The 16388-nt window shown below is 38.6% G+C and overlaps 1 protein-coding gene and 1 long non-coding RNA gene across 2 annotated transcripts; both read right to left on the minus strand.

Annotated features, from left to right (window-relative positions):
* Positions 1-603: 603 nt before the first annotated feature.
* On the minus strand, positions 604-1211 carry LOC138986985 (putative ankyrin repeat domain-containing protein 30B-like). Its single transcript, XM_070366965.1, has 2 exons — positions 955-1211; positions 604-792 (listed from the first exon to the last, which is right to left on the minus strand). Exons 1-2 carry the CDS (start codon positions 1147-1149, stop codon positions 604-606), a joined length of 384 nt encoding a protein of 127 aa, XP_070223066.1. The 5' UTR covers positions 1150-1211.
* A 9187-nt stretch (positions 1212-10398) lies between these two features.
* On the minus strand, positions 10399-14569 carry LOC138986986 (uncharacterized). The gene is made up of 3 exons (XR_011463503.1): positions 14374-14569; positions 11646-11691; positions 10399-10528 (listed from the first exon to the last, which is right to left on the minus strand). It is a non-coding gene; the product is annotated as an uncharacterized lncRNA (long non-coding RNA).
* Between the last annotated feature and the right edge of the window lie 1819 nt (positions 14570-16388).

The following is a 16388-nucleotide window of genomic DNA, read 5'->3' on the forward strand; positions in this document are numbered from 1 at the left end:
GTGGGCTCTGAGTCTACCACCCACTCCTGGGCATGTTCTGATGGGAAATCTTCCTTCTGGGGTAGACGGCTGGCTGGGAGACACAGCTTTGCCCTCTCTGTTTGGGCTCCAACATTTTTCTTCCTGCAGTGGCTTTGGAGTTGTTTCCATGGTAACAGGGCTTGATGGACACTATTCAGTTTACCTATTTACACAGTTAGAAATAAAACACTTCTACTCTTGCCTGGAAAATCCCATGGATGGAGGAGCCTGGTAGGCTGCAGTCCATGGGCTACTGTACCTTTGGTTTTCTGATCTTTATCATTGTGAAAGAAACTTCTTGTACTACAGCCTATATATAGTCAGGAGCACAACTCCATCAGAGCTTGGTCCCCACTTTCACTTTCCACTTTCATGCATTGAGAAGGAAATGGCAACCCACTCCAGTGTTCTTGCCTGGAGAATCCCAGGGACAGGGAGCCTGGTGGGCTTTCTCTCACTTTCTTGGGGTCCAGGGCCAGGTTCCGGTCCATTAAAGGACCTAAGATAGGTTTACTGATTTACATACTTTGTAGCAGCAGCAGCAGTTTAAAAAAATGCTTTGCAAATATTTTGTAAATAAAGTTAGTTGAGATATACCTTGTTCCTGGCTTCTATATTGGTGTCGCAGGAAAGCAGCTTTGCTGCAAGTGATATATTCTGGCAAAAGACAGCGTAGTGGAGAGCGGTGTTCCCACAGACGTCCATGACATTTGGGTCAGCACCATGCTCCAGCAGAAGAGTCGCACACTCCTCTTCTTGGCATTCTATGGCCTGTCAGTGATGTGCCAAGAAACAGAGTGTAAATTCTAGGAATTCAAAGTAAACAGTCCACAAGCTTCACCAGTTTGCTATATCTAAATGAGATGAATTCACTTTTAGTCTCAGTAGTTAAATCACATCCACCTCGTGTGGACACGGTTTGCTGCCCCATACCTTCATCAGTGCTGTCCTGTTTTCATTGTCACAGAGGTTAAGCAGGCATTTTCTCTCCAGGAGCAGAGTGACCACCGCTGAATGGCCATTGGCACAGGCCAAGTGGAGGGCAGTCCAAAGAAAGCAAGAGGAGTTTTCAGGAAACTGTAGTGTTACTGTTTCAAAACAAATAATTGTTCCTGTGATTGAAAACATTCAATAGCATGCTATTCCTATCCCTCTAAAACAAATATTTTGTTTCCTTCTGGAGAAAGAACATTATATATTAGCATTAGCTCTTCTTAACACAGTAATGAAAGAACAATTTACTTGAATAGAATGCCATGACCTTGAGATTCAGCTCAACTTGGGTTTGAATTTGACTTTCACTCTGTCACTTAGCTGTCGCTCAGCCTCTCTGTGCCTCAATTTCCTCATCAACAAAATGGAGAGAGAGAAGTAGTTCTCTCACAGGACAGCACTGCGATGCTTAAATGAGATCCATGCAAAGAGTTTAGAACCATTCCTGGCACAGGTAACAGCTCAGTAACTGTTAGGTAATATAATCATACTTATTGCTGCTGCTGCTGCTGCTTCAGTCGTGTCTGACTCTTATTGGCAGCCCAGCAGCCCTGTCCCTGGGATTCTCCAGGCAAGAGTACTGGAGTGGGGTGCCATTGCCTTCTCTGATTTAACAAGGACAACATCTCAATGAAGTCAAAGGATATCATACCTCCTTTGCAGATACATTTTGAGGATTAGAGACAACACTGTGCTTCAATGATTCTAATACCTTCCTTTTCTGACATTTTAACGTCTCTGACATTGGAATGAAATTTATAATTCACGATGCCTGTACAACTATAATTGGTAGCATTTTTGTTTGCTCATTTCTTTTTCCAATGAGTCAACTCTTCACATTAGGTGGCCAAAGTACTGGAGTTTCAGCTTTAGCATCATTCCTTCCAAAGAAATCCCAGAGCTGATGCCTTCAGAATGGACTGGTTGGATCTCCTTGCAGACCAAGGGACTCTCAAGAGTCTTCTCCAACGCCACAGTTCAAAAGCATCAATTCTTCGGTGCTCAGCATTCTTCATAGTCCAACTCTCACATCCATACATGACCACAGGAAAAACCATAGCCTTGATTAGACGAATCTTTTTTGGCAAAGTAATGTCTCTGCTTTTGAATATGCTATCTAGGTTGGTCATAACTTTCCTTCCAAGGAGTAAGCATCTTTTAATTTCATGGCTACAGTCACCATCTGCAGTGATTTGGGGGCCCAGAAAAATAAAGTCTGACACTGTTTCCACTGTTTCCCCATCTATTTCCCATGAAATGATGGGACCGGATGCCATGATCTTCATTTTCTGAATGTTGAGCTTTAAGCCAACTTTGTCACTCTCCACTTTCACTTTCATCAAGAGGCTTTTGAGTTCCTCTTCACTTTCTGCCATAAGGGTGGTGTCATCTGCATATCTGAGGTGATTGATATTTCTCCCAGCAATCTTGATTTCAGCTTGTGTTTCTTCCAGTCCAGCGTTTCTCATGATGTACTCTGCATATAGGTTAAATAAGCAGGGTGACAATATACAGCCTTGACGTACTCCTTTTCCTATTTGGAACCAGTCTGTTGTTCCATGCCCAGTTCTAACTGTTGCTTCCTGACCTGCATACAAATTTCTCAAGAGGCAGATCAGGTGGTCTGGTATTCCCATCTCTTTCAGAATTTTCCACAGTTTATTGTGATCCACACAGTCAAAGGCTTTGGCATAGTCAATTAAGCAGAAATAGATGTTTTTCATATTATTGTATATTACAGGTACACAACATAGTGATTCACAATTTTTATAGGTCATACTCCATTAAAAGTTATTATATGATATTTGCTATATCCCCATGTTGTACAATACATCCCAGTTCCTGGCAGGATTTTAGTTCCCCCACCAGGTATCAAACCCTGGGCCCACAGCAGTGAGTCTTAACCACTGGATGACCAAGGAACTCCCTAGACTCCCTTGACTTCTGAAAATTGTCAGAAAATATTAATCCTCAAAAAAAATTCTAAAAAAAAAATTGAAAGTGACAAATTTTTTTTTTTCTGTGCCACATTCCTATTAGTGCCAAAAAGACAAGCCCTGTCTGCTAATCCGACTTGCCTATAGACAGCTTGATCTACAGAGAGTTTTAAATTTTTTGTGTTCTTAAAATGTTAAATCAACATCCAGATTTCTTTTCTTTTTTCTTTCGTTTGGTGTGTGTGTGTGTGTGTGTCAAAATCCAGGAAACTACAGAATTCTTACTTTTGAAATCATTTTTAGAAAGGTCTTTGGGGTGGGAGGGAGGCTCACAAGGAAGGGGATATATGTATACTTACAACTGATTTATGATGTTATACAACAGCAAACTACACAACATGGTAAAGCAATTATTCTCCAATTTAAAAAAAAATTAAGGTTAAGAAATAGCAGAAATAGAAAAAACAGAAGGTTTTGTCAGCAGATAAAAAATGTATAAATAGGAATCTGAGTTTTTTTCTGGTACTTTTCTCACTGTGTATATTTGAAATGTTTGATCCATATTCTATCTGAAAGTTTTTGGTGAGATAAAAATTGAGTTACTTTTCTCTTACCAGCTTATTTCTCCACCATCTACACACAGTTTATCATTTCTAACAGAAAATGTCATCATTTTCAAGTTCTAAAGTTTTACATACATGTGGGTGTTTGGCATTCTGTTCCATTCATTTATGTATCTTTTCAGTTGTTAGTAAATGAACACTTTGTGGGCACTTATAGCACATTTTGATATCTAGAAGGGCAAATCTTCTACTATACAAAACTTTTAATTTCACAACAACAATTAAAGACAGCATATGTAACCCAAAATCTTTAAAACCATCAAATGTTGATTTGGTTTAAATATAGAAAGAACATACATCCTAAGAAAATGTCTTCCTATTCAAGGACACAGCCAGCTTCCTACTTCAAAACTGTCTTCTAAGGTCCTTCAGAAAAGAACACATATATCTAAGTGTACACTGATATAAATAGATATTGAATTGTATCTGAAGAATTTTTAATCCAGAAATTGATTTGGCATGGGAATTATTTTGCTCACTATGCAGTTGTCTGTAATATATAACCTTACTGTATAAAAAATATATACATTAAAAATAAGATATTGACAACATCAGAAATCTGTCCACTGCCATGATCTACAATAGGCGATCCATGAAGAAGTGTTTTCATAAATCACATGAGAAAAAATGTGAGAGCCATAAGGTTCAGATGATTTCTTGAAGGCTATATAATTTGAGAGCTTTTACTCATGAGTACATCATGCTAACCCATGCAAATAAAAAGTAGGAGGAAGAAAGGAAAAACAGATGCTAACCATGTTTCATTACATTTCTGTGATTACCAACATTCAGTTAAATGACTTCAAAACTATCAGTAAAGCTCTATAAGGGGAATTATAAGTGGGTCCAAAACCAGCTAAGGCTTTTTGCTGCCTATAAAGTCTGCGGGGTGCTGGATCCCAGGAAGGTATCCAGGAGCCTTGGAGGGATGTCTGCCAGGCCCTTCCACCTCGCTTACCTGTTCATCTTGTCCCTGTCGTTCAGGCCATTTTTTCCAAATGCTGCACTTTGGCTACGTTGCCCACAATGGCAGCTTTCTGGATCTTTCTGAGGACTTTGTCTCAGATGCGGTACCTGGGCTGGAAGTTGATTCCATGACTGCTGTCTCTCACTGGGTTGATGGAGGAGCCAAAGGGTAACACATCCTTCTTACTCCCAAAGCCAAAAATCTTCTTCATTGCAGAGCCTATGGACTCCAAATACACCTCACCTCTCCCTCGGCTCGTCACAGTCCCCTAAACCCAACACAAGCACTACAGGTAAGCCAGAGCCATCCCGCCACAACCTCCCGGCTGGGAAGCTCAACGGTTTGAGATCTTTGATCCCAGAATGATCATTGCTAAGCAACACCTCTAAACACATTGCCCACAGAGGCCTGGTGTGCCAGCCCAGTGCTCATATGCAAGAACTATAAGTTGATTTCCTGAAAGAAACAAACAATATCAATAAACCCTTACCTAAACTCAGAAGGAAAGAGAGGAAACTGAAATACAAAAATGAAAGTGACATTATACCTATATAACTGTCAAAATAACTATAGTATCCAAAGCAACCTACAGATTCAGTGCAATTTCTATTAAACTACCAATGGCATTTTTCACACAACTAGAACAAAAAATTTTTACAGTGTGTATGGAAACAAAAGACCCCAAATAGACAAAGCAATCTTGAGAAAGAAAAGCAAAGAGCCAACAGAATCAGGTACCCTGACTGCAGACTACTCTGCAAGTTTCAGTAATCAAAACACAGTACTAGCACAAAAACAGAAATATATTGAATGATCAACAGAACAAGACAGAAAGTCCAGAGGGAAACCTACATACCTGTGGTCAATTATTCTAAGATAAAGGAGGCAAGACTGTACAAAGGACAAAAGACAGGCCCTTCAATAAGTAGTGCTGAGAAAACTCAACAGCTACATGTATAAGAAGGAAATTAGAACACTCCCTAACATCATACACAAAAATAAACTCAAAATGGATTAAGCACCTAAATATAAGACAGGTCCTGTAAGACTCAGAGGAGAACATAGGCAGAACACACTCTGACATAAATTACAGCAGGATCTTTTTTCATCCACCTCTTAATGAAAATAAAAACAGAAATAAGCAAATGGGATATAATCAAACGTAAAAGTTTTTGTGCAGTGCAGGAAATCATAAACAAGACAGACAACAACCCACAGAATGGGAGACAATATTTGCAAATGTAGTAATTGACAAGGGATTAATCTCCAACATATTCAAACAGCTCAAAGAACTCAATATAAAAAAACAACCAACCTGATCAAAAAATGAGTATAAGATCTAAATACACATTTCTATAAGGAACACCTATAGACAACCAAAAAGCACATGAGGGATGCTCAGAAAGGATGCTCCACATCACTATTTATTATAGAAATTCAGAAATACTATAATAAGGTATCATTTCACACCAATCAGAATCAGATCAGATCAGTCACTCACTCGTGTCCGACTCTTTGCGACCCCATGAATCGCAGCATGAGAGGCCTCCCTGTCCGTCACCAACTCCCGGAGATCACCCAGACTCACATCCATTGAGTCAGTGATGCCATCCAGCCATCTCATCCTCTGTCGTCCCCTTCTCCTCTTGCCCTCAATCTCTTCCAGCATCAGAGCCTTTTCCAATGAGTCAACTCTGCATGAGGTGGCCAAAATACTGGAGTTTCAGCTTTAGCATCATTCCTTCCAAAGAAATCCCAGGGCTGAGCTCCTTCAGAATGGACTGGTTGGATCTCCTTGCAGACCAAGGGACTCTCAAGAGTTTTCTCCAACGCCACAGTTCAAAAGCATCAATTCTTCGGCGCTCAGCCTTCTTCACAGTCGAATTCTCACATCCATACATGACCACAGGAAAAACCATAGCCTTAACTAGACGGACCTTTGTTGGCAAAGTAATGTCTCTGCTTTTCAATATGCTATCTAGGTTGGTCATAACTTTCCTTCCAAGGAGTAAGCATCTTTTAATTTCATGGCTACAGTCACCATCTGCAGTGATTTTGGAGCCCAGAAAAATAAAGTCTGACACGGTTTCCACTGTTTCCCCATCTATTTCCCATGAAGTGATGGGACCGGATGCCATGATCTTCGTTTTCTGAATGTTGAGCTTTAAGCCAACTTTTTCATTCTCCTCTTTCACTTTCATCAAGAGGCTTTTTAGTTCCTCTTCACTTTCTGCCATAAGGGTGGTGTCATCTGCATATCTGAGGTTATTGATATTTCTCCCAGCAATCTTGATTCCAGCTTGTGTTTCTTCCAGTCCAGCGTTTCTCATGATGTACTCTGCATATAAGTTAAACAAGCAGGGTGACAATATACAGCCTTGATGTACTCCTTTTCCTATTTGGAACCAGTCTGTTGTTCCATGTCCAGTTCTAACTGTTGCTTCCTGACCTGCATACAAATTTCTCAAGAGGCAGATCAGGTGGTCTGGTATTCCCATCTCTTGAAGAATTTTCCACAGTTGATTATGATCCACACAGTCAAAGGCTTTGGCATAGTCAATAAAGCAGAAATAGATGTTTTTCTGGAACTCTCTTGCTTTTTCCATGATCGAGCAGATGTTGGCAATTTGATCTCTGGTTCCTCTGCCTTTTCTAAAACCAGCTTGAATATCAGGAAGTTTATGGTTCACATATTGCTGAAGGCTGGCTTGAAGAATTTTGAGCATTACTTTACTAGCGTGTGAGATGAGTGCAGTTGTGCAGTAGTTTGAGCATTCTTTGGCATTGCCTTTCTTTGGGATTGGAATGAAATGACCTTTTCCAGTCCTGTGGCCACTGCTGAGTTTTCCAAATTTGCTGGCATATTGAGTGCAGCACTTTCACAGCATCATCTTTCAGGATTTGGAAGAGCTCAACTGGAATTCTATCACCTCCACTAGCTTTGTTTGTAGTGATGCTTTCTAAGGCCTACTTGACTTTGCATTCCAGGATGTCTGGCTCTAGGTGAGTGATCACACCATCGTGATTATCTTGGTCGTGAAGATTTTTTTTGTACAGTTCTTCTGTGTATTCTTGCCATCTGTTCTTAATATCTTCTGCTTCTGTTAGGTCCATACCATTTCTGTCCTTAATTGAGCCCATCTTTGCATGAAATGCTCCTTTGGTATCTGTGATTTTCTTGAAGAGATCCCTAGTCTTTCCCATTCTGTTGTTTTCCTCTATTTATTTGCATTGATCGCTGAAGAAGGCTTTCTTATCTCTTCTTGCTATTCTTTGGAACTCTGCATTCAGATGTTTATATCTTTCTTTTTCTCCTTTGCTTTTCACAGCTATTTGTAAGGCCTTCCCAGACAGCCATTTTTCTTTTTTGCATTTCTTTTCCATAGGGATGGTCTTGATCCCTGCCTCCTGTACAATGTCACAAACCTCATTCCATAGTTCATCAGGCACTCTATCAGATCTAGGCCCTTAAATCTATTTCTCACTTCCACTGTATAATCATAAGGAATTTGATTTAGGTCATACCTGAATGGTCTGGTGGTTTTCCCTACTTTCTTCAACTTAAGTCTGAATTTGGCAATAAGGAGTTCATGGTCTGAGCCACAGTCAGCTCCTGGTCTTGTTTTTGCTGACTGTATAGAGCTTCTCCATCTTTGGCTGCAAGGAACATAATCAATCTGATTTCGATGTTGACCATCTGGTGATGTCCATGTGTAGTCTTCTCTTGCGTTGTTGGAAGAGGGTGTTTGTTATGACCAGTGCATTTTCTTGTCAAAACTCTATTAGTCTTTGCCCTGCTTCATTCTGTATTCCAAGGCCAAATTTGCCTGTTACTCCAGGTGTTTCTTGACTTCCTACTTTTGCATTCCAGTCCCCTATAATGAAAAGGACATCTTTTGGGGGTGTTAGTTCTGAAAGGTCTTGTAGGTCTTCATAGGAGCTTCAACTTCAGCTTCTTCAGCGTTACTGGTTGGGGCATAGACTTGGATTACTGTGATATTGAATGGTTTGCCTTGGAAACAAACAGAGATCATTCTGTCGTTTATGAGATTGCATCCAAGTACTGCATTTCAGACTCTTTTTTTGACCATGATGGCTACTCCATTTCTTCTGAGGGATTCCTGCCCGCAGTAGTAGATAAATTGATCATCTGAATTAAATTCACCCATTCCAGTCCATTTGAGTTCGCTGATTCCTAGAATGTCGACATTCACTCTTGCCATCTCTTGTTTGACCACTTCCAATTTGCCTTGATTCATGGACCTGACATTCTAGGTTCCTATGCAATATTGCTCTTTACAGCATTGGACCTTGCTTCTATCACCAGACACATCCACAGCTGGGTCTTCTTTTTGCTTTGGCTCCATCCCTTCATTCTTTCTGGAGTTATTTCTCCACTGATCTCCAGTAGCATATTGGGCACCTACTGACCTGGGGAGTTTCTCTTTCAGTATCCTATCATTTTGCCTTTTCATACTGTTCATGGGGTTCTCAATGCAAGAATATTGAAGTGGTTTTCCATTCCCTTCTCCAATCAGAATAGCCACCATCAAAAAATATACAAACAATAAATGCTGGAGAGAGTGTAGAGGAAAGGGAATCCTTCTACACTACTTATGGAATGCAACTAGGTACACCCACTGTAGAAAACTCTATAAAGGTTGCTATAAAAACTAAATATAGAGTTGCCATATGATTCAGCAATCTCAGTCCTGGGCATATATCTGGAGAAAACCATAATTCAAAAAGGTACATGCACCCCAATGTTCACTGCAGAACCATTTACAATAGCAAAGACATTAAAGCAACCTAAGTGTCCATCAACAGAAGAATGGATAAAGAAGATGTGGTATACACACACACACACACACACACACAGACACAACGAAAATGGAATATTACTCGGCCATAAAAAGAAATAATAATGGCATTTGCAGCAACACAGATGGATCTCAAAATTACAATACTAGTGAGGTAACTCAGAGAAAAACAAGTATCACATTACTTACACGTGGAATTTAATAAAAATAAACTTATTTACACAACAGAAAACAACTCAAAATATATTAAAATCAAATTATGGTTATGAAAGGGGAAACATGAGGGGAAGGACAAATTAGGAGATTGGGGTTAACATATATACACTATTTTCTAGTAGTCATGTATGGATATGAGAGTTATACAATAAAGAAGGCTGACTGCCAAAGAATTAATGCTTTTGAACTGTGGTGTTGGGAGTAGACTCTCGAGAGTCCTCGCACTGCAAGGAGATTAAACCAGTCAATCCTAAAGGAAATCAATCCTGAATATTCATTGGAAGGACTGATGTTGAGGCTGAAGCTCCAATACTTCAGCCACTTGATGTGAAGAGCTGACTCATCAGAAAATACTCTTATGCTGGGAAAGATGGAAGGCAGGAGGAGAAAGGGGACAACAGAGGACGAGAGGGTTGGATAGCATCACCAACTCAATGGGCATGAATTTGAGCTAACCCCACAAGATAGTGGAGGACAGAGGAGGCTGGCGGGCTGCAGTCCATTGGTCGCAGAGTCAGACACGACTGAGTGACTAACACTTTCAATTTGAATATGGAAAACTTAACAGTGCTGGTTTTTAAATTGCTTAAGTTAGCTGCAGAGAAAATACTTAGTACCAAAAGTACTTGGATACTACTGTTTAAAAGTAGTATTAATACTACTTAAAAGTAGTATTTTTAAAATACCATATAAATTTTCACCATACACACAAAAGTATTTCCCTTTAATAAAGATTTTCTCATCATGTTTAATGAGAAACAACTAAAATGTCATGAAAACAGAAAAGAGGGGAAATTTTTACTATTTATTTTTCAGATCATATATTTTTTTTCTTCAAAATCTGTACACATTCTTGTGATGTTTTCAAAAGCAGGTCCTGAGACAGATTTGACCCATCTGTAGCTCCTAGAGGAGACAATCCATAGGACTCAGATTCAAATTCAGCAGCAGCTGGAAAGAAAAAGGATTATGTCCTTTATCTAAAATACTTGAGTTAACTCAGTATTAGTTAAAAAAAAACAAAACAAAAGCCTAAGATATTTCTAGGTGCTCTGAAAAATGAAACATAGCTATAAATGACAGAAAACAAAATACAAGATTACAATTATATAATCAGCCCATGGTCCCATATGCGGCTGAGTATCAGAGCTTCTGGCTTTCTCATTCTTCATTCATTTACTCAATAACTATCTGCTAAGGTGCTGTGACAAACACTGGAATTACAAGATGAAGGTGACCCAGTCACCCTGAGAAATGATAATGCCATAAAATGTAAAAACAGATGAACAGACAATTTCCATAGAGTCATAAATACTAAGACACGTATACAATATGGAACAAGGAACACTAAGAAGGGACAGCCTCCTTTTTGGTGGAGGTGTTATGGAAGTAGCTACCTGAATGACAGGAAAAAGTACAAGAGTCAGAGGGGAGAAGCACATACAAAGACCAGAGGTGAGGAAACGAATCTGTGGGATCCTACACAGTCTGGCTGGTTAGATGCACAGCTAAGCGGCAGAATAAGGTGGTAAAGAGATAAGATAAGGCCAACTACTTTGGAAGGACCCAAATTGATGCAGGTGTTTGGAGCTTTTCCTGAGGGCAAGAGATATACTAGTGACAAAGTCAATGACACAGAAATTATAAAGTCACCCACCAAGTGACAGGTATGCAAACATAACTGCTTGAGTCTGGGTGTTCTAGCCTTAACCACTACCAGACACTTGAGACATTGATGAATTCCATGCTTTCTGAAAATGGTGTCAGGGTGCAGATGGACAGTTCCACAGGGATGGCAGTAGTAGAGAAAGGATACAGCCAGAAATAAATAGAACTACATAGACCTTTTGAGATTTTTTTTTAAACTATGGAACATGATGAATAAATGAGGAAGAAGAATATTTTTCACTATGACTGGTCATGCTTTCACATTTTTCATTAGCTATGTATAAAAAAAAAATTAACATAGCATCTGTTATCCAAACAATGGAAAGAGATGCCATTTATTGTTTACAGTGTATTTCAGAAATCAATATCTAAATTTAATTCATACATTTTGGCAACATACCTTCTCTTAGTTCTCTAGTTATACTCCTGTCCAACTCCTGCCACATCTGAAATAAGTCAAATATTATTTATCTTTAAGTTAAGCAAGAGATATTATCATAGGAATGTTATACAGATTACTAAATGTGACATTTAAATAATATTTTTATGATTTGGGAGAATGGCATTGAACTACATATAATATCATATATGGAACGAGTCGCCAGTCCAGGTTCGATGCACGATACTGGATGCTTGGGGCTGGTGCACTGGGAGGACGCAGAGGGATGGTATGGGGAGGGAGGAGGGTTCAGGATGGGGAACACATGTATACCTGTGGTGGATTCATTTTGATATTTGGAAAAATCAATACAATATTGTAAAGTTTAAAAATAAAATAAAATTTAAAAATAAATAAATAATACTTTTAGAGACTAGACCTAACTTGAAGATTACTTAAGTAGAAAAATAATCACATAAATAAAAGAATGCATTCCTACTTATTCCGCTTATAAATAACAGAGAACATATATATGGAAGGTTAATCTGATAAAAAGTACAATAAATATCAGTCTATCAAGTATACATAATTTCAAAGAATTAGAGAATGACCCATGATCCTAGGAATGACCCACAAGATTACTATCTTCTCCCCTTAACAGCTCCTGCCCTAAATACATACTTCTGAGACCTTTATTTTGATTTCTAGGTGAGGATCCTGTTCAAATGGAGGAAGTAGTTTGAGATGAATGTTATTAAGGAGAACACACCTGCAATTTTCTTTGAACTTTTCCATTTAACAAAAACACAGAAAGGCGAGAAAGTTATACACAATAGAACAATGAACCAGCAAGTTTTTATTCTAAAGGTGTTTAGTGAGAAGGATTAACACAGAACTGTTAGTTTCTGAACTATGTCCCATAGAAGGGAAAGGTCCCACAGGGGTCACTGCAGGGTTGAGGAACTGAGAAGTCACAAGTACAGGACCTCTGGCCATTCCTTTGGCTAAAAGGCTTTATACTTGTCTCTGTTTTATATAATATGGTTCCACACAAAAGTTTTTTTTTTTTTTTAAATAAAGGTTGTTTTCTTTGAAAAAATACAAACAAACTTTTTTTAAGGTATGAGAGTCATGATTTAGGCAAAGTTTGTAATTCTACAAAAGAAGTAAGAAAGGTAATGACTTTCTTACTGAGTCCAGAGTCCTATGCCAGCTACTTCCTCAGATTAAGAAAAAACACACATATTTTTAACTATAATGCAGAGAAAATGAATATGTAAAACTTTATTACATAGTTCAATAATGCTTGTGGCATGACATGACATAGTAGCTTTCTAACTAAATCTGTTTTAAAGGCAAGAACAAGAATAAATTAATGTCAAACTTCTATAGGTAGCAGTCAGTTGATATAGTTAATTTATGAAGCATAATTTTTTTAAAAAACACACGACAGGGAACTTGAAGGAGAAAAGTTTCAAGGTGAGGACTTATACTCCTACCCTCCTTATGAGAGGTGAGGAGATTTACCTAACCGGTGAGTTTGGGAGAAGGGCTTGCTTGGTTCCTCTACTTTGAAAAGATGTATGTGCCCACAGCACCGTGAACTTGGGTGTGCAGTAGGCAGCCTGTGTCTGGGACGGGGGTCAAGCATTTGCTTTCTCCTCTTAGGCCTGTGTGCGGAAGTGTCTAACTTGGGATGAAGTGTTCGGAGGCCCACTGTGACTGCACAGCTAAAGCACATCCTCCAGTTTCATAGCTCTCAAGTACTAAGACCCAATGTAGATGCAGTGCTGTGAAAGAAACCTAAATTGTTCTCCTATGATGGCAAGAAGTCAAATGAGAAAACAGGTTGAGACTGCATTTAATAAGGGCTACTTTTCCGTGCATCACAAACATCAGGAAAACACCATTAAAACTATAAACCTGTGTGCACTGACTGAAATAGATATTTTAATCACAATGATTCAACAGTGAAAACTGGTTGCAATTTAAAGACTCCCCATCATTGCTATCTTAGATATAATTCATCCAGGTGATGTCAAGATAGAGATAAAGTGAGCTTCATTTATAATGTTTAAAATGTTTGAATTAACTACAAATCTAGAAATGCTCAGCAAGATTTTTTTTAAATTTTAAATAAAAATGCTATAGGTAAAAAAGCAATTAAAGAAACTTATAAAAATGTCATTTTTGTAAGAAATGACATTAATGTAAGAAAATGACAAAAAATGTTAAGCTAAAACTAGAAATTAATGTTTTGGTTTAGTATTGTAAGTTTATTTAATTCATAAAAAGGATTTATCTAGGATTCCTTTAAACAAAAAGCATCCATATGTGGTTAGTGTTTAGATGCCAGTGATTCACTTATGCTTAGAGACAGAAAAACTTTGTTGGGTACAGCAGAGCTTGGAAATGATTATGAACCATCGCCAACTGAAATCAATTAGAAAGGAAGTGAAATATCTGAAAGAATACTTTTGGATACTAGGCAATAAGATTTCATTTCTAAAGTAGAATTTAAACGCAGTTTTTCAAGAAATTTAATAATGTAGTAAGTATCTCTTAAAATCAAGAACTCTGGGACAAAAAAAATCATAACATTTCTGTCTCCTTTATTAGCACAGCTAATTATGACTTTTACTTAGTGTGCATTAAGTCAAATAAACAACTCAGAAGTTCATGAAATTAAAAACAAGGATCATTCATATCAGAAATCTGAAACCCAGTGGAAAAAGATAATAGAACTAACCTTGGTCAAGTGAGTCTCCATGCTGTTATTCAAAGGGTGTGGAATTGAGGTAGAAAACCCTACGTTTGCTCTTGGAGTAAGATTTCCATTGAGCACTAAAGGATTACTGAAATTTCCACCACAAGGGGGCTCCAGGACTGGCCTCGTGCTAAGAGTGCCAAGTAAAGATTTGTTCTGCTCTTTCTCCACCTCAAGTTTGCTGCTGATAACTGCCAGCCTCTCATGAGTCCTGAGGAAGATGAAAAACACCAACTTAATGATCTGCATTTTTAAAGTTGCCATATAGTAAATGGAATTCCCAATAAACTGTTTGAACACTGAAAACACAGAGCAGACCTCCTGTAAACAATGATAGCTGTAACCTTGTTCTAAAGAAGTACACATGTGTCTAGGGCTTCTCAAGTAACAAGTCACAGTTGGGAGAGGAGAGAAAGGGCATCAGAGAGAGAGGGAGGTGGCCTCACACAGTGACACCTGCTGCCCTCTGGGACACACCTGCCTCCAGGAAACAGTTCAGGGATGAAGAAACACCCCATCCCACAAAGCCACTTTCAAGGCATTTGCTTTCACCACACTTGTATACACATTTCACTCATGACCTCAGAGAAATTAAGCTTTTGCCTCTGAGGAATCATCTAGAGTCACAATCTAGAGGGGAGGACAAGAAAGTCAATGGGTGATTGAAAAGAGCTAAAACAGCCCCAGGAACAATTACAAGTATCCCCTACTTTTCCAAAGTTCACTTTATGTTACTTCACTTCTAGGAAAGGCCTACGTCAGCATCTTTTTTGATAATCAAAAAAAAATTTTTTTTAAGAGACTTTTTGATTTCATATAAAAAGGTTCAGTGTACATTTTACAGTGAGAGGCATCGCGCTCCCCAAGCAGGGAGACTGGCCCCACTGAGCTCCTTCCCTGGAAGCCACACCCCACATCTCAGTGTCAAGTCACCACAACCCTGAACCCTGTCTGGGAGCACCTGTGCTTCACTTGTGCATATTCATTTTAGGCTTTAACTAGGAGAATATGACCTCGGGTACCTGCTTCTTTGCTGTATGCTGTTTTGGCTTATGAAAGGCTTCCTAGGAGTGCTCTGCTTTCAGACAGTGGGAAAACCTGGACTAGGCACTGGAGGTGCCATCTGCCCTTTCCATCGTCCACACCCCCGCTCAGTCGGGTCATACTGACTATTATGACAGTATGACAGTATGTCATACTGACATACTATTTCTAGCCACTCTGTGAATTATCCTGCCTTTCACTCCAGTGTTAATTGCCCCCAATTTCACATGCCTTTATGCACTGTGCTGCTGCTGCTAAGTCACTCCAGTCGTTTCCGACTCTGTGTGGTAAAACTTAAAAGGACACAGTATTAATAGTTTATCTTAGGGCACCCTCTAGCACTGACCATCTAGTTAGCTTTCCATTTCTACTAATCTCATGAACTGCGCTCTATAAAAATTAGGCTTTAGAGACAAATTAACAAACTAAATTTACTTTCTGTGATTCTGTGTTTTCACTTGTCTAGTTTACCTTCCAATGACTTTCTAACTTCTACTTCTACTAGGTAGAGCTGCTTATATTTTTCCAACTCTGCTTTATGAGAATCTTGCAAAGTTTTCATCTTGGAGAGTTCAGATTCCAAGTCTTTAATTCTGAGTTCCATCTGACTTCTTATGGAAGCATTATTCTTCTCTTGTAACTGCTCTAAGTTATCCTGAGAGCTGCTTTTATCTAAGGCCAATTTAAAAAGATAACATTTTAAAAATAATCATTAACCTGAAAATGATATTTGCTCCCTTTAGTTTTGAGTCAGTGATTCAGAAAGCAATTTTAAAGAAAAAAAAAAAAAAGAGCAGAAGTTTAGAACAATTATCATCAATGTGAAGTGAATTAAATGTGAATTATAAAATTAAAGTGGAATTATTGTTATAGTGGTGCTTATATAATCTGATAATTCAAAGAACAAGAGGATCAACTTAAATTTTTTTAAAAAATTAACAAGACAACTTAAA

The sequence above is a fragment of the Bos mutus genome, unplaced genomic scaffold (assembly GCF_027580195.1).
Source record: "Bos mutus isolate GX-2022 unplaced genomic scaffold, NWIPB_WYAK_1.1 CTG348, whole genome shotgun sequence".
Lineage (NCBI taxonomy): Eukaryota > Metazoa > Chordata > Mammalia > Artiodactyla > Bovidae > Bos > Bos mutus.

Excerpts from the sequence above, each read along its gene's own strand:
- LOC138986985 (XM_070366965.1), bottom strand. The coding sequence starts at position 1,149 with ATGTTTTCAATCACAGGAACAATTATTTGTTTTGAAACAGTAACACTA. Across the intron at positions 793-954 it reads ACAGGACAGCACTGATGAAG|GCCATAGAATGCCAAGAAGA; the intron begins GTATGGGGCAGC and ends CATCACTGACAG.